The sequence below is a fragment of the Peromyscus californicus genome, unplaced genomic scaffold (genome assembly GCF_007827085.1).
Source record: "Peromyscus californicus insignis strain IS unplaced genomic scaffold, ASM782708v3 Scaffold_22__1_contigs__length_63687245, whole genome shotgun sequence".
Classification (NCBI taxonomy): domain Eukaryota; kingdom Metazoa; phylum Chordata; class Mammalia; order Rodentia; family Cricetidae; genus Peromyscus; species Peromyscus californicus.
The window spans coordinates 46,093,794-46,117,621 of NW_026294525.1; the positions used below are offsets into that span (position 1 = coordinate 46,093,794).

A 23,828-nucleotide genomic window follows, 5' to 3' on the forward strand; every position below is an offset into this window, starting at 1 on the left:
TGAACAAAAGCCGTTTATGTTTACTACATGTAACTCGGAAATAATGAAAGCCTAAATCAACTGAATTTCCTTTTTTAAGTTGAGATTTCTAGGAGAAATAAAAGCAGGATTTTTTTTCTAAATAGCTGATCAATTACACTTAATTTTTTTTTTTTTTTGCATTGAGAGCAGCATGTTTAGAAGACATAGAACTGCCCGTTTTATAAGAAGGGCTTTCCCTTTTCTGCTTCTTGCAAAAGGTCCTAAACCTGTTTCAAAAGAAAAGCCAACAGGATGCAAAGCCTTTGACATCCCTCTGGAGTAAAAGAATACAATGTCCCAAAGATCTGTTTTCACATTCTATCAGCACACTCCTGTGTTTATAATGCTATCAGGTATCTGTAGCTCTCACACGTCCACTGTCGTGTGGCTCAGCACCAAAGACTGTTAGAATCTGACATGCTCTTGTTGGTGAGAAAACTGTTTTCACCGTCATCAAGAATCTGAATACTGGGCACTTCTGGCCCTTGACATTGCCCTATGCTTCCAAGGCGCTTAGGGGAAATGGGACTCTTGTCATTAGCATCTGTGAACTGAGTGGTTCCTAATAACTCTCATGAGCTGAGCAAATAAGATAGAAGCATGGCACTATTAATTATAGTAATTACCTGCTTCCTGATTATTCTTGCTGCCTCCCAGTCTTGCCACAGCCCAGATGACTTTGTGGCTATCACTTCTCCTGGACATGTCATGATTGGAGGTTTGTTTGCCATTCATGAAAAAATGATGTCCTCAGACGACCATCCCAGGAGACCACAAATCCAGAAATGTGTTGGGTGAGTAAAACTGGGAGAGAGGGGCGGTGGGGAGAAATTAGAATTCAAGACTGTGCTGTAAGACTAAGATGTGCAGATAGTTTGCTTGTGACAGCATTTTAAACAATAGAACAAGAGTTTATTTTGAAGTTGTATCTGGTTAGTTTTGTGGTCCTTACAATAGATTCATCAGCCCTATATGTGCAATCAACTTCCAAACACAGGGGTAGAGAAGGCTTTACAGTAATGTATTTTTTTTAACTATGCTTTTTAAAAAATCTCCGAAGCCACTTGGAAGGACACTGTAACTAACCTGTTCTGCACAACAGCAAGCATGCCATGCTTATATTTCTGTCGCCCGCAGCATGTACGCCATTATTATAAGCATAGGTTTCTTGTTTTGTGCCTTATTTAAAAGTCCACGTTTGAGGTTTTTCAAGCATAGGTTCATTGTTTTATGCCTTATTTAAAAGTCCACGTTTGAGTTTTTCACGCTCACATTTCATCAGTGCTATATTCCTTTCACTCTAGAATAATCTCATCCTTTTCGAATAAGTTAGGACCATCCTCGCATCAGAATGCTCCTTTTCCCTCTTAGTGAACAAATTGCAGCATGCAGAATAATTCTGGTCACGGTGTCATGTGCAAAACTAAAACTGGGGGAATGGTGTTACAGGTGGATTTTTTCTTTTTAAGGAAAACAAGTGTTTTAGTTAAATTTCAGTTTTAGGACACAGTTTTTGAGAAATTGACTTGCAGTTCCCGTCTGTAAAAAAACGAGACCAGATAACCTTTAGGGACACAGGCAGCATCAGCTTCAGTTGGTATGACAATGTGAACCTCAAGCCTCCCTGTGCCTCTTAAAATTCTGATTACAACCTGATATAATCTTAAATTTCTCTTTTATTTCACTTTTCTGTTTTGTTTTGTTTGTTTTGCTTTGAGACAGGTCTCCTTATATATCTCAGGCTAGCCTCAACTGTTGCTCCCTTTTGCCTTGACCTCCAGAGTGCTGGGATTTGAAACATGTATCATCACATCCAATCTCCTGCTTATTTGTTTCCTTATCAAATAGTGCTGAAATGGCACAAAATAATAAGTGAAGATTTTCAGTGCATAAAATTGGCACCCAAAAAATTGAAGCCCATAATTTTAAGCCAATAACCAACGATAAATCTAAATGTAACATTTGATCTAACAAACTTCTTCCAGGAAGAAAAAAATCACAAATAAATTAAATGTTTGACTGCATTGTCACACCTCAAGAGAAATGTGTTTTACTAACACCAAGCCAGGGGCTGGCGTCACCTGGCCCCTGTTCTGAGCACTGGGGACACAAAGGTCATTGAGTTTACATGTAAGGGACTATGAAAATACGATATGGGTTAATTATGAGGTAATCTACTAATCTTTTCTCTCATTTTCAATAAACATTCTAATGATTTTCCACATTTTATCTTCAGTCATCCCACAGTGACAAATAGTAATTTTCAAGTAATCCTAACTTAATGAGCTCTAAGGAAACTTTAAAATCAAAACTATGAAGTCTTCCTTTATTCACTTAAAAAGCAGCCACTGATCTTTTATTTTATATGAGGTCATAATTGTAATGTTTATGTACAGTAGCGAATGAAATAGCAGTGAGTCAGGATTAAATTACTGAGGTCCCTAAAATAATCCCAAAGCAAGATGCATGCAAGAAATGTTCTCTGAAACAGCTGCATCTCTGATCTACACTAGTCAGCATTCTCTGAACAAGGACTGGGCTTTATCCAGTAATTCTTAAAAGTCTCATTGATGTGTTTGGACACATATATGTATGTAACAACAATTAGTGAAAAAGAGGCCACATATTTGAAAGAGAACAAGGAGAGGCAGCATATGGGAGGGCTTAGATCAAGGAAAGAGAATGAGGAAATGATATAATTATATTATAATCTCAACAAAAGAAATTATTTTTAAAAATAAAAATTTGAATTTATAAAAGTCTCATTTATCTGATTTCCAACCACAACAGATTAAAACCAGAAAACTGAAAGATAGGATTTAAGTCTAAGAAGTGTCTGCACTGACAGCAGTAACATGCTGACACGAAACTACCAAGGGAGCAAAACTCAGCACACCAGATATCACAGAACGTTAAACTGTTCAACACAATCCCAAGAGTCGTCAAGAAAAGGCTAAGCGCTGTGCTGTAGACTCTTCTTATGAAACGTGTGTTTCTAACATTATCCCTTTTAAAGGTTTCCATTAAAATTATTTTCATCGGGGGAGTGGGAGGAAGGAGTTGGAAGTGGCTATGATCAAGGTACATTGTTCAAAGCACCACAGGCAACTAATGGCTGCTGGGAGAAGGAGCCTCCCCCAGGAATGAGTCTCCTTATTGGCTATCCAATACAGAGTGATCAGCCTTGGAACCATATACATACAAACAACAAAAGTGAATTCAGCAGGTTATATTTATATATATTTGTACATGCACACATATGTATGTAATGATAATAATCAAAGAAAAAGAGGCCACTGGCTAGATAGAGTTGGGAGGACATGGGTTAAGTGAACAGTAGTATCTAGGAGGCACTGGAGGGAGAATGATACAGTTATATTTTAATAAAAATGTACCTTTGTAAGATACATTGTTTATATTTATAAAACTGTCTCCAAATAAATAGAAGGTATTCTATTAAAATTATCATCAGAGGGGGGAAGAAGGGAAAGGTTGTTTTCAAATAAAGTTCATATTTTTCATGAAATCACCTGGACTCATCCAAAAATTATCCGTCAAAGGGCAGAGGTGTGGGTGAGGTGAGCTATCCCCATATCAATAGATTAGTCATGTCTTGTTTCAGAAAATGGTTGTTTCTCCACAGCTTTGAAATATCAGCATTTCTTCAAGCTCTGGCTATGATACACAGCATTGAGGTGATCAATAACTCGACACTGTTGTCCGGAGTCACACTGGGGTATGAAATCTATGACTCTTGTACCGAAGTCACAGCAGCCGTGGCAGCAACTCTGAGGTTCCTCTCTAAATTCAACTGCTCTAGAGAAACGGTGACCTTTCAGTGTGACTATTCCAGCTACATGCCAAGGGTGAAAGCTGTCATAGGGGCTGGCTACTCTGAAATATCCATGGCTGTCTCAAGGATGCTCAACTTACAGCTCATGCCACAGGTACATTTTTGGTCTACTTCCTTCCATACATTGATTTTGATTACATTTGTTTTTAGGAAAAGATTGGAGAAACCTGGGAATTAGGTAAGGGGTAGTTTTTGCAATAAACAGGAACTAATTTCTGACAGTTTTTAACTTGATATAGAAAAGACACCTATCTCTGAGGGCTTCACCTGCTCTGTTTCCATAGTAACATCAGCTAGGTTCAAAGAAGGCAATGTAACTAAACACGGTTGGGTGCTAACATGAGTTGATCTTCTTATAGCAAGAGAATTTAGGAGAGGCAATAGAAATCAAAGGACAATGAGCTTACCATAACCGGCTCCTGTGCCCCACAACCATAACACAGATTCTGTCTGCTTCCAGGTGAGTTATGAATCCACAGCAGAAATCCTGAGTGACAAAATCCGCTTCCCTTCATTTTTACGGACTGTACCCAGTGACTTCTACCAAACTAAAGCAATGGCCCACCTGATTCAACAATCTGGATGGAACTGGATTGGTGTCATCACAACAGATGATGACTATGGAAGACTAGCTTTGAACACGTTTGCAATTCAGGCTGCTGCCAACAACGTGTGCATTGCCTTCAAAGAGGTTCTGCCAGCCTTCCTCTCAGATAATAGTATCGAAGTCAGAATCAATCAGACACTGGAGAAAATCATTGCAGAAGCCCAGGTTAATGTCATTGTGGTGTTTCTGAGGAAATTCCATGTTTTTAATCTCTTCACTAAAGCCATTGAAAGGAAAATAAATAAGCTCTGGATTGCTAGTGATAATTGGTCAACTGCTACCAAGATTATCACCATTCCTAATGTTAAGAAGCTTGGCAAAGTGGTAGGGTTTACCTTCAGAAGAGGAAATATGTCTTCTTTCCATTCTTTTCTTCAAACTCTGCATATGTATCCCAATAACAATAACAAACCCCTACAAGAATTTGCCATGCTTTTTTCTGCCTGTAAACACATCAAAGATGGTGATTTGAGTCAATGCATTTCCAACTATTCTCATGCAACTTTGACCCATGACACTACCAAGACTGTTGAAAACCACTTCTTCATGAGAAACGACTTTCTCTGGCATTACACTGAGCCCGGGCTCATCCACAGCATTCAGCTTGCAGTGTTTGCCCTTGGCCATGCCGTGCGGGACCTGTGTCAAGCCCGAGACTGTCAGAAACCTAACGCCTTTCAACCATGGGAGGTACTAATTCACATATCCAAGCCCATTCACCTACTATCATTTTCCTTCTTGATTTATTTTACAAAGGTCCACAGTACTTACTCTTAACCTTATCCCTTCTACAAGTGAAGACTGTCATTTTGTAACCTATATTGCTAATATAACTTTTTATTCTTGAAGATAGCTATATTTTATCCTCATTTCTTTCCTTAAGCCTCAAAGCTCTGTTTTATTTTCTGAGGAGGTTTTTTTAATAGTGCTGTCTTCCTCTGTGGGAGCCCGTTTTCAGGTTCCTCGTGGCTTTACCCAGCATGTCCACATAGAGGGTGATTAGGACCACCGGCCTGAGTGCAGGTGTCTGAGATGGTCTGCACTTGGCTGTGCTGGGGGAGGAGGTCTTTTGCTCCACTCCTTGGCATCTCTATAAATACCCTGGGGCAGCGACAGTCAGGGTTCGTTGCAATAGGTTCCAGGCTCTCTCGAGGCTATCCTTTATTTTCTATCTGTTTATCTCCACAATCTAAATCCTTTTATCTAATATTTCCTGCTGCTCACACTCAAGAAAACTCTGGGGAGCTGTAGGGTTGGTGGGTAAACGCCCCGCATTCCTCCTCAGACATATGGATTATTTTCAATACTTGATATGCATTATGTTGTTTAATTATTTTTACCAATAAGAATTAGACTGCACAAATTGAAAGACTGTTTTTGCAATCGTTAAATACAATAGTGTTTCCCATTTCATCTGATATGAAATGTTTCAGATTTGATATCTTAGGTATAGGACAAAGTCTATCAGTAAAATTAATCTTTGCTTATACTTGCCTTGTTCATGTAACTTCAAGGTGGTCTTATACAATATTTTAGTTTAGCTATGTTGTGCCAGTGAAGTTAAGTGTAGCATTTTTCACTTGTACTATCAAGTTGGTGCTCAAAAACTCAGATTTGCAGCATTTTGGATTAGGGATACTCCTCATGTATGTGAGGAAACTATAGACAAAAAGCATCATAAACTAACATGACTTCAGTCCTGGTCTTCTTACTTCCCCTCTAATTGTAAGGCAGGTACATTATATTCCTATCCTTTAGTCCAGTAGTTCTCAACCTGTGGGTTGTGACCTGTTTGGGGCGGGGGGAGGGGGGGATATCCAACCACCCTTTCACATGGGTTGCCTAAGACCATTAGAAAACACAGATATTTGCATTATGATTCATAACAGAGGCAAAATTATACTTACAAAGTAGTAGTGAAAATCATTTTATGGTTGTGGATCACCACATAAAGAACTATATTAAACGGTCACAGCATTAGGAAAGTTGAGAACCACTGCTCCAGTAAATGTTCTTACTTTCTCATAAGTAAGATGCTGTCTGTAGAGTGCGCACGTGTGTGTGTGTGTGTGTGTGTGTGTGTGTGTGTGTGTGTGTGTGTGTGTGTGTTTTAAGATTTGTGTTTTTGTTTTATGTGTATGAGTGTTTTGCCTGCATGTATGTATGTGCACTGTGTGCAAGCAATGCCTGCTGAAGCCAGAAGAGAGTGTTGAATCCCTGGAATTGGAGTTAAACATAGTTGTGAGTCACCATGTGGGTGCTGAGACTAGAACCTGAGTCAGTTAAAAGCGCAGCCAGTGTTCTTAACCACTGAGCCATCTCTTCAGCCCCCTCTCGAGTCTCCTTCAAGGAAATGTTGTTAGGTTTATTATATTATCATAATTTAGGTTTAGACGGGACACCAAGTGTGCTTGCAGTAATGTTTTCCTTTCTTTTCTTGGATTACTGTGGAAAGACTTAAAGTTTAATATGGCTTGGAGGCTAGAGAGATGGCTTAAAGGTCTTAAGACAGTATCATGTTACAACATATATGTCCTTTAGAGTTAGAAGTGAGCAGAGGATAGAGGAGAATAAGACAGTGCGGATGGTATAAGCGCCTTCTAGAATGTTATTGGTATTTTTGTCATCATCACTTTTTTGCTATTGCTTAGAATCGAAACAATGGCCTTGTGCAAGCTAAGCTTGTGCTGCCAGGCGCTGCATCCTAGCAACATCAACAGCACCAGCAACATCAGCACCAGCAACATCAGCACCGATGCCTGCGGTAACCTGCTTACTCATTCAGATGAATCGTTTCCATGTCTGTTTGTTTGTTTGTTCCTACTTTGCTGTTGTTGCTGCTGTCGTCTTGGTTTTGTTTTGCTCTGGGGTTCAGGGAGCATCCTCCCTCTGAGCTGCAGACTCAGCCCTGGAACCACGTATTTGAAATTGCTCATTTTTAAATTGTACTTATTTTTATTTTTAATAGATGCATAATCACTATACACGTTGTGGGACACGTATGGCTCATTTTCAGGGACTTTTTGCTTTATAAAGAGAAAGCCCAAACTCTAATAAAGATGTAAACGATTAGCGATTAGGTTCTTCATTGGAAGTAAAATTCTTCTACATAGGATACACATATTTCTAATAACCTTTAAACATCTACTTGAAAGCACTTCCTTAGCGCTATATAAAACTCTAATGAGGGATTGGGGAAGAAAACTTTAAATTACCTTTGTTTAGACCCCTCTCCTTTAGACCCCTACATTCCATATGGCATTTTCTATACATTTCAATACTTCTCACCTAGGGTACTGCAGAAAAGCACTTTTTGGTTTTAAAAAGTAGACTATTATACTGAAATGACTGAGCTGAATTTTAGAAAAGAGAGACTGGAAGAGAAATGGAGACTAGTCCTTGAACCTACAGGATACAAGAGAAAATAACAGGAGGAATTTTATAAGTGAAAAGAAACAGAAACAGACAGAGCTATTTATTTATCTACCAAAGATCTGGAAAGTATTTTATATCAGAAATATATCTCAAATATTTTGAAAAAAAACTTGAGAAAATAGAATCTTAATGTTTTATTTAAACACTAGGAGCCTGAGGTCGCTTCCCATGCCTCTGAGAACCTGCTAATTTAGAAACAGATTGAAAAGGAGGAGACAGGGTGAGGCATTCCTTTGATCATGATGCAAGTGAGTCACACAATAATCAGTGCCAGGTTTGGGTGACAAGTCCTCCAATCAACGGCCTTTTTACATAGAAAATCTTTATAAGACATTGAATTTTAAAACAAACATTAACGTTTGGGATCCCTGATCAAGGATGCATTCCTAATTGCTTAACCCCCTAGCAAAATGCCCTAATAGTAATATACTTCAGGAGTGGTTTTACATCCAACTAAATTTAGATTCCAGTGGCGTTAGGACCCTGCTTTGGTTGTGTTTGGTGAGAGCAGTGTTCAGGGACAGCACACAGTCACCGTTATTTTACTTCCACAGATTTTTACCGTTCTTCAGGTGTACGCAAGCAAAACTTCTTCATGTTGTAGCTAATGGTTCGGTTTTGGCTGCTTCTTCCATTCGGTCCTATATAAAGTAATGGGAGACATGGCTGGGAGGAGATGTTAACAGCCACACCTCACATGTTTACTTAGGACGTATTTGTTAGCTGCCTCAGTGTTCCAGGCACTGTGTTGTGCGCTGCGGGTACCCTGGGGGAGGAAAACAGAATCCCCTCCTACAGCAGTCAACGTGGTATGTAATCAGATGATTGCCGAGCTGCATGCTGCGCAGGAGGGCACACTGCGTATGCGGCATGTCATACACACACCAGACAAACGTGGCAGCACAGCACATAACCCAGGCAGCAAGTTCAGCCTTAGCAACTTAACATTCTCTGAAGCCCGGACAACGTCACAGGACTGGAGTCTTGAAGGGAAGCTGGAAACAAATGAGACCAGGGATTCAGGTGGGGCACTTTGTCAAAAGACTTGGCCAGAAAGGACATCTCAAAATTCGATGTGCAATTGAATTACCGCAGAACTGGAAAACCTGTCTTTTTAACAGCATGCCAGGTGATGCTCCAGTTGCTGATATAGGGAATCTGTGAAGGATGCCTAGAGTTTGGACGGTAGAGAGCAAAACGGGGACCAATTAAAAACTTTTTAGGCAGCAGAGTGATGACCTATTTTCCACTGCAGAGACAGCGTTTTGACTGATATGAACATTAGAGAAAATGGATGAAGAATATTTAGAATAGATCAGATGTTTTTTGTTTTTCTTTTTGTTTTAAAGCAAAAACACAACAAAGGTCACAAATGATTCCCAATCAGGACAGTTAATACTGTGTGTTAAAAATGGAAACATGGAGAAATGTGAAAGTCTGGTGGGAAAAAAATATAGACCTTCTGTTTTGGAGATGATGAATTTCAAGAACTTAGAAGACATGGAATTATGCAATGGTGGCTTCATATCAGTCTGGAAGTTGGGGGAGGCTTGAGCGTGACCTTCAGTTGTAAGGGTAATAGTAGCTACTGATGTTAAGGCTGTGCTTCTGGGATTTTGAGCTGGAGATGGATCACTTTTTATCTCTACAGTTTGTGGGGAGGGCCACAGAACTTATGTTTTATGCTCTACCCTAAGGGAGTGGAAGAGGAGATATACTTGGAGCCAAGTCGTAGAGGTCAGGGAATGAGAAGAACTCGGAGTTAAAGTATTTGCCATAGCCACTCCCAGAGCTGGGAGTGAAACTGTCAATCTTGGTTTGCTGGGTGTTTTGTTATGCCACAGAAAATTTGACTAAAGAAACAGATACGGTCTGGGCACTAGGACAAAGACGTGAGTCTACTCTTCCTGCTGCGCTCTAATTTGGTCACATGGATACAACTTCCCACAAACAAGCTTATGTAGAGAGATGGAGCACGCATCAGGTGCTTAGGGAAATGGAGCCCAAGATAAACACATAATGTTAACTAGTGTGGGCCCCGGCCCATGGTCTTAAAAACAGAATATCAACATACAGAAGTGAATCCTATAATAGAAATGCCATTCTCAGTCTCTAAATTTTGTGGTGTGGACTCCAAATTTAGTCCCCCTGGGGGGGGGGGGGTCGTAATTGTTGGAAAATAGCACTTCATAATTTAGAAGTTCTGTTCAAAATTTACCTTACTCCGAAGTCGATGTTCTGAGGTCTTTCCTAAGTAAGGGTTTCACTGTTATTTTCTTCTGCCCTCTTAGAGCAAGCATAGATTGTGCATGGCTATTATGCAATGCTATTGTTATTTATAGAACATATCTGGATCAGATCTTCATATAAACTATAACTAGATTCGGGGAGGGGGAAGCAGGTGGAAATTACAGTTTAAACACAAGACTAAAAAAGAGATCTGCTTCCTAAGTCAGTGACTGAGGCTGATGTGGGAGCACTGCTTGAGAAAGGAGCACAATTTAAAGTGGTGCTTAGGCAGAAGTGGGGGAACATTGAAGCCATTTTGTTTATTAAAGCAAAGCTCTTTATCATTGAAGCGCTGATTTATTCATTTAGTTTCAGTCCCTCCAGTTTGTTTTTGTTTTTTTTTTTTTTTTTAATTCTGGTCAATGTTAGAATAAAAAAAAGTTGTTTTTTTTTTTGAAGCCAGGTCTCATGCAGTCCAGGTTGGCCTTGAGCTCCCAGCCCCCCACTGCACGCGCGCGCGCGCACACACACACACACACACACACACACACACACACACACACACAATCTGAGTGCTGGGATGGTGCCACCATGCCCGGTCTACGTGGATTGAACCCAGGACATCATACATGTTATGAGAGTGCTCTACCCTCTGAATCACACCCATAGCCAGAGAATAAGATGTCATTTCTGTTGTTAATTCCATCATGATAGCTCTGATGCATTCTGCCGCTTTAAAGCCATTAATTTACATTCACTAAACGAAGGAATAAACCCGTGGGGACAAGTAATAAAATCAACACACACTTTGAGATTTTGCTAAGGCAATATATTTGGTTATTACGTGACATAATAGATAATACATTTACCTAAAAGTGTAAGTTGATTTTTTTTTTCAGTCTAGTGACAAAAAATAAAGCATTTCAAATTAGTCCAGAATAGATGGAGAAGAATAATTCTATTCACATAGAATAATGTCTGCCTCATCCCATATATGTTTAACCCACCAAAGCCACATAGAACCGTGGACTTAGGCAACCAGTGGGCCATGATGAGTGTGTTGAGAGAGGGCACACACTGTGCTTAGTCATCAAGTAAACAGCAGACTACACTCTCCTAGTTTCAACTCCAGTGTCCTTTCTGTACAGCACAAGCTCAGTGTGGCTGCCGTAGCCAGCCAAGCACTTCGCGCTCCAGCCCCCTTAGATACCGGTTCTCACCACACCAACTGGACAGCAAGGCAGGTCATTTCTCAGTTGCCTTTCTTTCTTCCAGAATGAAAAGAAATCACTTTGTAACTTCAGTTAGAATTCAGAGGTCACTTGATTGTGTGCTCATCACTGAGACAGACTTAAGAAGCATCAGAGAAACGATGACAAGGAGTATTTTACCATCACTATTGCATGAGCCATGATAGAAGGAGCCAAAAGCCCCCACCTGCTCCACAGAACCCGTCCTGAAAATCTGCCACATGGACACGTGCAGGTGCTGAGATTTCAGGTTCATAGGCTGGAAAAGCTATCATCTCTAGAAAACTAACATGCTTTTTATAATTTCACATGGGAAAAACCTGCAGAGATAACATCTAGAACCTGGGAGAAGGGGCAGGAGCACTGTGGTGATATTGTGTTCCCCAAAATATTGTGCACCCTAATAAACTTACCTGGGGTCAGAGAACAGAACAGCCACTAGATAGACATAGAGGCCAGAAAATGGTGGCACACATGCCTTTTTTTTTTTTTTTTATTTTGCAATACAATTCAGTTCTACATATCAGCCACGGATTCCCTTGTTCTCCCCCCCTCCCGCCCCCCTCATCTTCCCCCCAGCCCGCCCCCCATTCCCATCTCCTCCAGGGCAAAGCCTTCCCCGCGGACTGAGATCAACCTGGTAGACTCAGTCCAGGTAGGTCCAGTCCCCTCCTCCCAGGCTGAGCCAAGTGATCCTGCATAGGCCCCAGGTTTCAAACAGCCAACTCATGCAACGAGCACAGGACCCAGTCCCACTGCCTGGATGCCTCCCAAACAGATCAAGCCAATCAACTGTCTCACCCATTCAGAGGGCCTGATCCAGTGGGGACCCCTCAGCCATTGGTTCATAGTTCATGTGTTTCCATTCGTTTGGCTATTTGTCCCTGTGCTTTATCCAACCTTGGTCTCAACAATTCTCGCTCATATAAACCCTCCTCATTCTCGCTAATTGGACTCCCAGAGATCCACCTGGGGCCTAGCCATGGATCTCTGCATCCAGATCCCTCAGTAGTTGGATGAGGTTTCTAGCACGACAATTAGGGTGCTTGGCCATCCCATCACCAGAGTAGGTCAGTTCGGGCTGTATCTCGACCATTGCCAGCAGACTATTGTGAGGATATCTTTGTGGATTTCTGTGGGCCTCTCTAGCACTTTGCTTCTTCCTATTCTCATGTGGTCTTCATTTACCATGGTCTCCTATTCCTTGTTCTCCCTCTCTGTTGTTGATCCAGCTGGGATCTCCCGCTCCCCCAAGCTCTCTTTCCCTCGACCCTCGACCTTCACTACCCCCACTCATGTCCAGGCTGTTCATGTAGATCTCATTCCATATCACTGTCATTGGGCGATCCCCGTGTCTTTCTTGGGGTCCTGTTTTCCAGGTAGCCTCCCTGGTGATGTGAGTAGCAGTCCAGTCATCCTTGTTCTACATCTAGTATCCTGCTATGAGTGAGTACATACCATGTTTGTCTTTCTGAGTCTGGGTTACCTCACTCAGGATGATTTTTTCTAGATCCATCCATTTGTCTGAAAACCTCATGATGTCATTGCTTTTCTCTGCTGAGTAGTATTCCATTGTGTATATGTACCACATTTTGTTTATCCATTCTTCAGTTGAAGGGCATCTAGGTTGTTTCCATGTTCTGGCTATTACAAACAATGCTGATATGAACATAGCTGAACAAGTGCTCTTATGGTGTGGTTGAGCATTCCTTGGGTATATGCCCAAGAGTGGTATAGCTGGATCTTGGGGGAGATGGATTCCCAATTTTCTAAGAAAGCGCCATATTGGAAAGGAAGAAGTCAAGCTTTCCCTATTTGCAGATGACATGATAGTATACTTGAATGACCCCAAAGATTCCACCAAGGAACTGATACAGCTTATAAACACCTTCAGCAACATAGCAGGATACAAGATCAACTCAAAAAAATCAGTAGCCCTCCTATATACAATTGACAAAGAAGCGGAGAAGGAAATCAGAGATACATCACCCTTTACTATAGCCACAAAAGACATAAAATACCTTGGGGTAACACTAACCAAGCAAGTGAAGGACCTATATGACAAGAACTTTAAGTCCCTGAAAAAAGAAATTGAAGAAGATGTCAGAAAGAGATGTCCCATGCTCATGGATAGGCAGGACTACCATAGTAAAAATGGCAATCTTACCAAAGGCACACACGCCTTTAATCCTATCACTTGGGAGGCAGAGATCCATCCAGATCTCTGTGAGTTCAAGGCCACACTGGAAACAGCCAGGAATGGTGACTCACGCCTTTAATCCCAGGAAGTGATGGCAGAAAGCAGAAAGGTATATAAGGTGTGAAAACCAGGAACCAGAAACTAGAAGCTTTTGGCTGGTTAAGTTTTTAGGCTTTTAGCAGCAGTTCAGCTGAGATCTATGAGGCTTCCAGTCTGAGGAAACAGGATCAGCTGAGGAATTGGTGAGGTTAGGTGGCTGTGGCTTGCTCTGTTTCTCTGATCATTCAGCATTCACCCCAATACCTGGCTCAGGTTTGTTTTTTTTAATAAGACCTTTTAAGATTCGTGCTACAGGGCACTCTTTCTTAAACAGTTCTATATATTTAAACATGCCCAAACAATGATCGAGAATCTTTTTTTTTTTTTTTTTTCTTTTCAGTTTAAGTAATATTCCTGAGGGTGCAGTGTCCTCACTGGGATTAAAGGATGTACCGAAACTGCCCTGTTCACTCATGTGTTTACCTTTCACAGCTACTTGACGTGCTGAAAAATGTGACATTCACCGACGGAAGGAATTCATTTCATTTCGATGCCCATGGGGATTTAAACACTGGTTATGACGTAGTGCTCTGGAAGGAGATCAATGGCCTCATGACTATCACAAAAATGGCAGAATACGACCTGCAGCACGATGTCTTTGTCACCACAAACCAAGAATCAAAGCGCGAGTTCAGGAAACTTAAGGTGATTTTGGCGTAGGCCGCTTTGCTGAATTCAAGTCAACTAGTATCTCACCTGCGAAGTCCTGATCTCCAGCAGGGCCTCCGACGATCATCCCACGGTTCACTGACCGCCTTCTCTCCCTAAATTCCGTGGCCGACTGGCATAACACTCTAACACAGACTTTCCATTCTCTCATTCCTCTCTCCTCAGTGTTCTCATTTCTGAGTATTGGCAAAATTCCTCTCACTATGAGGTCAACTCTGTGTGTGCCCCCTAAGTAGAAGAACTTGGGGCAGGAGAGGTGGAAGTACAAACCTTGTTCATTGATATTAAATATATGAGCCCCAGTGTCCAGCGGACCTTGTGTGGCTAGGCAATCAACCCCACTATTCCCCGGCAGCATTAAGTCTCTTTTCTTGCTAGCTGGCCATTTCATACTCTCCTCTGACTTCACTCCATCGCCTCTAGTGGATCCTGCTTTCTGTTCTATAAACACGGAAGGAATAGGAAGAAGAACTGTGCATATCTGTGCCTGTGCTCCTAGATTCCATCTGGCCCTGTGGATGGACTGCTTTGCTTGTGCCCAAAGGCAGTACCTCCACTTGACCTGTGGGCCCCAGCCCTTTCACTTGTTTAAGGACTGGCTCTGCCCACTGCATGTTCTCCTGCATCCTCTGTGATGCTCTCTTCTGCCCTGTCCACATGCTGATATAAGTATGTTTTATTTCTCTCATATTCAGAAGGCAGCAGCTGCATTGATTTCCCGCATCCTCCTCCATTTGACACTCAAGCCCCTATTTCTCTTGATGGCAAAAAAACTCCTTGAAAATAATAAATATCTGACTGGCTGCAATTCCTCTCCTTCCATTCTCTTTTAATCTATCAGAATTGTTTGTCTCGCTCCCTTACACTAAACCCAAATATCATCCTAATTCATCTAACAGCCATATACAGTCTTCCCTCCGTACCGTGGGCCTTCCTTGCTCCCTAGACTCCACACTCCTTTGATTTCCCCGTGTCTCTAACCACTGTTTCTGTCTCCTTTGTTGGGTCCTTATCTTTCCAATACCTCTAAACACCGGAGTGCCCAGGCTCAGCCCTGCTCTTTGTTGTCTGTTTAGGGATCTTATCGGACTCCTGTCTTTAAATAATGTCATTCTGTAGGAGGCTGGTGGCTTCTTGATTTTTGTCTTTTAACTCAAATAACGGCCTAGCCGGCATCTCTACGTGGATATTTACCTGATGGCTGTCCTCACCGACTGTCTCCAAAGCAAAGCTCTTGATATTCTTTCCTACAACTCAGGAAATGGCCACCGTCCTTTGTCAGCTGCCCGCGAGGCACCCTGGTGGGATGCTTGTCCCTGCTCTGACGTACAACACACTTGTCACGCTGCAGACTCTGAAAGTTTAACTTGCAAAATGAGTCTGAAGTCTGACTACCGTTTCCCCCGGGTTATCCACTGACACTCCACTGTGAGGTCCAGTCACTGCTCACGCAGGTGGCAGTGTAGCTTTGTGACTGTCCCTTGAGCTAAAAAGATAAAAATCAAGAAGCCACCAGCCTCCTTGGAAAATGCAATGATTTGCTCAGAACTCTTCTACAACATCGTATTTCTTTACAGGTAAAAGCTGGAGGGGTTTTTTTGGGTGTGTGTGTGTGTGTGTGTGTGTGTGTGTGTGTGTGTGTGTGTGTGTTCCCTCTCCTGCCTCTGTCTAGCATTTTCCTGTCCCCAACACCTCCTCTCCTCCCCTGCAACTCCACAGCTCTCCCTCTCTGTCTCTTGATGGAAGGACCCTGCACCTGCTGCATTCTATTTTCAATTGTCACACCTGAATCAGGCATGATGGTGAGTGCCTGCCATCCTAGCAACTTGAGAAGCTGAGACAGGGGAATCATGAGCCTAGGTTAACACGGTGAGATCCTGCCTTAAAAAAAAAATCACATCTAAGCTTATAACGTGATATAAGTTAGCTGTCAACCACATGTTGACAGCTAACTTATAACCACATGTTGACAGCTAACTTATATCCTTGGAAGACAGAGATGCAGTCGTGCCTTGTGCTCCCAAAGTCTCCCACCTTCTCTGATATTGCAGGCACCATCCAGCACCATCCGAGGAGCCCTACCTTATGCTAAGCCCTGCAGCTCACCCCGGGGCTTTTTAAACCATGGGATGCCTCACTTTCTCACTGAATCAAGAGCAGAGTCTCTACTGTTTTTGTGAGAAGCACTGTTTTTTCAGTTGTTGCAGGATGTATCTCCATTTCCTATATGGAAGATTCAGTGAGACTGAGAGATGTGCCCTGAGGGGCGGCGTAAAGCTTTACTACAACAGTGAGGGTTTAGTAACTAGGGGAAGGGCTGACCAGCAGAGTACAAGTCTTCCTTCTGGGGGGAGACAGTCATACACATCTAGCCTATTGCAGAAACCAACAGTATCAGAGGTCATTTGGTCAGATTTCAAGATTGTCAACACACAGGCTAGTTGGAGTATCACTTCTGACTGTCCAAAACATCAAATAATCTTACATCTATTTTTATTCCAAAGTTATCCACATCAGACTCTAAAATGCATTTACTATCTCTTTATGTGGAGGGAGAAAACGTGCTATGTTCCTAAGAAGGAAGGCAGAATTATAACCTAAATTTTCGTGACGATTTCAATATTAGCTGCAAGAACATGTGGTGTATATACACAACAAATTATCAGCCATAGAGAAGAATGAAATCTTGCCATTTGTAACAAAATGAGAACTTTAAACATTATGCTAAGAGAAAAAAGCCAGACACAGAGAAGCAAGAACCATGTATTCTGTCTCATATTTGAAAGCTTATATAGCCATGCTGAGGGTAGAGTAGTAATTGATGAAAGTTGACAAAGGCAGGGAGCAGATGAGCAAAGGTGAATGGATTTGACTGATACACATTGGACATATGATATATTGAAATACCACACTAAATGCTATCAAAAATAAAATAAAATATTTTTGAAGTATTATTTACATATTTTGGGTTTTTTTTTAAACTAACATTCTAACAGTTTTAAATTCCAAATTTTCCCCTGCTTTGTTTTTCAAAGGTATACAGGATGTGATCCTTATATGCCATGATTAGGACTTTCTTCTAAAATTATAAAAATCTAGGGGCTGGAGAAATGACTCCATGGTTATGAGCACTTGGCTGCTTTTCTAGAGGACCAGAGTTTGGTCCCCAGAACCCACATCAGTGACTCACAACTGCCTGTAATGACAGCTCCAAAGGATGCAACACCCTCTTCTGGTACACACAGACACAGACACACACACACACACACACACACACACACACACACACACAACAAAGAAGAGGGGAGAGATTCATGAACATAAATTTTTAAAATCTTGTTAAAAAATACAGAAGTCCTATTTTTCTTGCAGAATTCTTCCTTCAGCATAAAATTGGAAATTCCCAGATCTTCATCTCCTTTTTCAGCTTTACAAATATGTGTTTTTCCCCTCTGCTGGGGGTTCTCTGAAAGAGCCACTTTCCGTGATTTGCTTATAGAAGCAAATGTCACTAGACTTAGTAGTAAATTGCTGTGGATATCGCTTTGTATACTGTGAATGTGTTGCTCTGATTGGCTAATAAATAAAGTGCTGATTGGCTAGTAGCCAGGCAGGAAGTATAGGTGGGACAAAGAGAGAGGAGAATGCTGGAAGAGGAAGGCTGAGTCAGGAGTCGCCAGCCAGACACAAAGGAAGCAAGATGTAAAAGTACTGGTAAGCCACAAGCCACATGGCAACTTGTAGATTAATAGAAATGGGTTAATTTAAGATATAAGAACTAAATAGCAAGAAGCCTGCCACGGCCATACAGTTTATAAGTAATGTAAGTCTCTGTTTGTTTACTTGGGTCTGAGCAGCTACAGGAGCCGGGTGGACACAGGAAAACTCCAGCTACAATGAATGCCTTTAGACCCCAGGACTCTGAAGGCAGAGGCAGGTGAATGCAAGTTCAAGGCCAGCCTGGTCCACATAGTGAGTTCTGTGCCAGCCAAAAACCCAGTAGGGGGAAAAAAGTTGTAAAAGATCCATAAAGTAGTTTTTTCATCCAAAAATATCTCATATATTTTAAGCTTGTTCCTGTTCCTTAAGATGGGAATGCTATGAAAAAGACCAAAAAAAAATGCTACTTAGCAAATATTTAAGTGAGGAATAGCTAGGATAAACCTCGTTTTTAATTATTTGGTGGTTCTATTTTTTTCTTTTACTGTAGCAAATTCTATCAAAATGCTCCAAGGAATGCAGTCCTGGTCAAATGAAGAAAGCCACAGGAAGCCAACATATGTGCTGCTATGACTGTGTGAGCTGCCCGGAGAATCACTATAGCAACCAGACAGGTAACCGCAGGCATCACCCACTGCCAGTGATGCCTCTGAATTATTTCCCTTAGGCTGAATATTAATCTTAGCTTTGTCTTTTATTTCATGTGTTTCTTTCTATTCCATTCTGGATATCAAACCTTGGGCTTTGTGTTTACTAGGTCCACATTCTACCACTGAGCTACAGTCCCAGACCCTCTCTAGGCCCATGCTCTACCACTGAGCTACAGCCCCAGACCCTCTCTAGGTCGATGATCTACCACTGAGCTATAGCCCCAGACCCTCTCTAGGCCCGTGTTCTGTCACTGAGCTTCAGCCCCAGACCCTCTCTAGGCCCGTGTTCTACCACTGAGCTACAGCCCCAGTCCCTATTTTTATTTGTTCTTGTCCTCAAGAGAGAGATTCTGAAACAGTCTTGCATGATTCATTTAGCTTGGACAGGATTACAAGAATCATAGGTGTAGAGGGAGGAAATGGCTTAAGCTATGTCTAATTCCAAAACTACCTTCTGAACAAGATCCCTAAACTGCCACCAATAATAGCAAGTTCACAAGAAACTAGTGTCTCTCTGGAGTATATAGATTTCCTGAAGAATCATGGCCCAGCTGGCCCTTTGACTTTCTCTGTTCTACTTTCCCATCTTCCTCATAGCTTCCGTTGACCTTCCTCTCCCATATTCTTGGGGTTCTGTGTAGGTTTTATTTGAATAAGTAACCAATATGACCTCCCCCGGCCTTATTTTTTATACTGTATTGTGGACAACCACCTAGATTAAATGTTTGTGATGTAACCATTCTCCTTTCCCTGCTAGATATGGATCACTGCCTTTTATGCAACAATGAAACCCACTGGGCCCCGGTAAGGAGCACTTCGTGCTTTGAGAAGGAAGTGGAGTATCTGGACTGGGATGACTCTTTGGCACTCCTCCTCATTGCCCTCTCCCTACTAGGAATCGCCTTTGTTCTGGCCATTGGCATAATATTTACAAGAAACCTGAACACACCAGTCGTGAAATCATCTGGGGGATTAACGGTCTGCTACGTGATGCTCATCTGCCATGCCCTTAATTTTGCCAGCACAGGCTTTTTCATTGGAGAACCACAAGACTTTGCGTGCAAGACCAGGCAGACGCTGTTTGGCGTGAGCTTTACCCTCTGTGTCTCCTGCATTTTGATGAAGTCCCTGAAAATTTTGCTAGCGTTCAGTTTCGATCCCAAGCTGAAGACCTTCCTGAAGTGCCTCTATAGGCCAGTCCCCATTGTCCTCACCTGCACGGGCATTCAGGTGGTCATTTGCACTCTCTGGCTGGTCTTGGCAGCACCTGCTGTGGAGGAGAACATCTCCTTGCCTAGAGTCATTATCCTGGAATGCGAGGAGGGATCCGTCCTTGCATTTGGCACCATGCTGGGCTACATCGCAGTCCTGGCCTTCGTATGCTTCCTGTTTGCATTCAAAGGGAGGAAACTTCCTGAGAATTACAACGAAGCTAAGTTCCTGACCTTCGGCATGCTGATTTACTTCATCGCTTGGATCACATTCATCCCTGTCTATGCCACCACATTCGGCAAGTATTTGCCTGCTGTTGAGATTATAGTCATTCTGATATCCAATTATGGGATTCTGTGTTGTACATTCTTCCCCAAGTGCTACGTTATTCTTTGCAAGCAAAAGACTAACACCAAATCAGCCTTCCTCCAGGTGGTTTACAATTATTCATCTCACAGTGCCGACACCCTTGCCTTGAGTCATGCTTCCCTAGCCACCATTCACCATGACACTGCAATAACCAATCCCAGCCATGACGACAAGGTTGCAGGCTGTCCCAGCAGCAACCATAGTCTGGCACAAGTCTTTGCTCACATTGTTAGGGAAGACACTACAAAGGTGTCTAAAACTTGGCATCAGAAAAGAAGTTCAAGTATATGAATGCGGTTTTTTGTTTGTTTTTTCGTTTTGTTTTGTTTTGTTGGTTCCTCTGTGTAGCTTTGCACCTTTCCTGGAGCTCACTCTGTAGACCAGGCTGGCCTCGAACTCACAAAGATCCGCCTGCCTCTGCCTCCCAAGTGCTGAGATTAAAGGGGGAGGCCACGATCCCTGAGGAGATGCTTCTAGTTTTTGCTGTAAATTGTGTACGTACTTTCCCAGCAAATACATCTTGTGTGGTTTTGCTACCCTTCGCATGAATACTCGCTCTGTTTGACCACCTATAATAAGAAAAATAAAGCTTTCAGTATTAATCTCCTTTTGTTTTCTATTACTTCCTTCAGCCTTTATCTTGACCAGCCTTCCTCTTAGGCAATTCGAAGTCAGTACATAACACATCAGGTTTTTTCCATCCCCTGCTGTTCTCATTGAAAGAATGATAAACGGTGTTGGTGGTAGCACCCGTTACCGGTGGAAAGGTCAGGAGTCACAACAGAACCTGGTTACTTAGTAGCAGAGAACTTTATTGGGGGGGGGGGGGAACAAAAGGACCAGGCCTGGGAAAGAGCATGTGCAGAGGGCAGAGAAAAAGATGGGGGTCTGGGGGGAGAGCAGAGAGAGAGGATCTGCATCCGGATTTTTAAGGGCTCCTGGTATGGAGCTACACCACGCATGCGCTGATTGCGTGATAACGCAGCCACCAGTGCACACTGATGATGTAAGACGCAAGACCTTTGGCTTAACTCCTGAACTGCGCATGTGCAGTCCTGTAGCTGGAGTGAGGGCAGAATTCTAACACTCATACCTCTCTGCAGGGGCCCTGCTTCTTTTTCAAGCATTGTGATCCTTCTAGTCAACTGAAGTTGAACAAGTTTTGGGGCAGTTCCTACATATCCAGTAATATACTAAATGCAAAGGTACAAGAAGTTACAATGGGTCATTTCTAGTCTCCAGGAGCTGAAATTCCACAGGAAGACAGGTATCTTCAATCACTCTACAGATCCTTCATTTATGATGTGTACGGAGAACTGTGACAGTATAATTACAGTCAGCCACCTAGGGAGATGAAGGCAGGGTTTAGAAGGCTAAGTCAGGGATGTGATATTATTTTAATGCCCTAAAATATGAATGGAAGTTAGTTAGGTAGTCAAAGAATGCACAGAAAGGGGGAAGGAGGTTCTACAGAAGAAAAGTAACAAGAATACATGTACAGGGACTACATCCATTCTTTCACTGCCCAGGAATCCTCTCTAGCATGTGGAGTCAGGTCAGGAATAAATGCCACGGCCTGGAGCTCCTCGCTGAGGAGTTCAGTCTTTATCTTGCTTGGTGGCTCTCATAGTGTCTGGCTGGGTGATAGCTGGCTCAAACTTCTTCATTAGAAAGAGCCTGCCGCGTGGTGGCTCATGTCTTTAATCCCAGCACTCGGGAGGCAGAGGCAGGCGGATCTCTGTGAGTTCGAGGCTAGCCTGGTCTACAAAGCGAGTTCCAGGAAAGGCGCAAAGCTACACAGAGAAACCCTGTCTAAAAAAAAAAAAAAAAAGAGCCTTCTGATACAAGATGGCAGATAATCTTATTAAGAGCAGCTAGTATCTGTAACAGGAATTGGAAAGGAGGCTGTGTATGTGTTCTTGAGCTGGGAAGGAAGTAGCCATTTATTTCAAACTACTGGTGAAGGATGACTTATGAGGGTCTAGCTCGGTTTACTGGAAGGTGATAAGGGATCCAAGAGGAAGTGGGGAAGGGAGAATGTTGAACTTGAAATGGTGGACACCATCTAAAGATATATCAAGCATTCACATGGAGACTTTGAGCTCAATGGACAACAATCAAGGTTGGTAGCAAGGACTCGGATGCCAGATTCATATTACTTCTGTCCTTTAAAGAGCAGATTAAACAGGGCTGAAGTGTTGGCTCAGAGGTTAAGAGCACTTTTTGCTCTTTCATAGTACCTAGGTTTGATTCCCAGAACGCACATGGTGGCTCACAACCAACTGTAACTCCAGCTCCAGGAGATCCAAAATCCTCTTCTGGCCTCTGAGGACAGTAGGCATGGTGCACATACCTACATGCAAGCAAAACACCCATACATATAAAAAAAAAAAAAAGTAAATCTAAGCCGGGCGGTGGTGGCTCACGCCTTTAATCCCAGCACTTGGGAGGCAGAGGCAGGTGAATCTCTGAGTTCGAGGCCAGCCTGGTCTACAGAGTGAGTTCCAGGACAGCCAGGACTGTTCATAGAGAAACCCTGTCTCGAAAAAAAAAAAAAAAAATAAGTAAATCTAAAAGAAAATGTTTAACCACATAAACAGATAGGAGGCCTTGTCTCAAACAAAGCAAAAACAGGGTTGGAGAGATGGCTCAGTAGTTAAGGGCTTGTTGCTCTGGCAAAGGAGCAGAGTCCAGTGTCCAGCAACCACCCTGGGTGGCTTACAACCTACAGTTCTGGCTCCACAAGAATCTATTGCTCTATTCTGGTCTTCACAGAGACAATAAAACACACATACACATAAATAAAATAAATAAGCCTTAAACATACACACACACACACACACACACACACACACACACACACACACACACACACGAACAATATTGTCCCTGCTCTGATTTTCTTTTTAGCTGCCATTGTCTTTTTTCCTCTCTTTACAACCAAAGGGGGAATGTAATTGTCATGTTGGTGACTTATTGGTGACGGATTAGTTCTGAGACCATTGAACTGTCAGCTAGGTAGACCACTTTGTTGAAATAGCTCACAGCAAAGTTACAGTGACACTTTGTCTCTTAGATTTAATTTATAATTTTGTGTCTGTTGAAACGCACCTTCTCAGTCCCTCGGGTGGTTCTATCTGATATGAGCCTTTTGTCACTTGTGCTGTCCCGAGCAGTGTTGGCCTCCTTTGTCGCTGTGTCTTTCCTGATGTGACTGTTGCATCTGGGTGGTTCTGCCTCAAGCAGCCTGTGCTCCCTCAGCATGCCCTCGCCTGTAATATTATCATCTCCAAGTCCGTACTTTGGCCTAGATAACTCTCCAAACCGCTTCCCTGCACAGGGTCAGTCTGTAGCTAGCCTACTCACTCACCTCTCCAGACTTAAAGGTCAGTGTCCCCAAAATGAAGTTTGTGTTTTACTTCCCTTTAATCCCTCCTTCTTAGTTCCTATTTCTCACCATGCTATCCCACTGCTGGACTAATTGGAAATCTGGGTTTCATTCTTTGAGCACATT

The 23,828-nt window shown here is 42.4% G+C and overlaps 1 protein-coding gene across 3 annotated transcripts; it reads left to right on the plus strand.

Moving 5' to 3' along the window:
- The first annotated feature begins 621 nt into the window (after positions 1–621).
- Positions 622–20,605, plus strand: Gprc6a (G protein-coupled receptor class C group 6 member A). Of its 3 annotated transcripts, none has more exons than XM_052750647.1 (6): positions 622–815; positions 3,665–3,968; positions 4,335–5,171; positions 14,127–14,339; positions 18,574–18,697; positions 19,491–20,605. In XM_052750647.1, the coding sequence occupies exons 1-6, from the start codon at positions 622–624 to the stop codon at positions 20,603–20,605; spliced, it is 2,787 nt and encodes a 928-aa protein (XP_052606607.1). The 3 variants fall into 3 exon arrangements, with proteins under 3 accessions (XP_052606607.1, XP_052606609.1, XP_052606608.1); XM_052750649.1 differs by having other exon boundaries at positions 4,335–4,646; XM_052750648.1 differs by lacking the exon at positions 14,127–14,339.
- Positions 20,606–23,828: the final 3,223 nt, after the last annotated feature.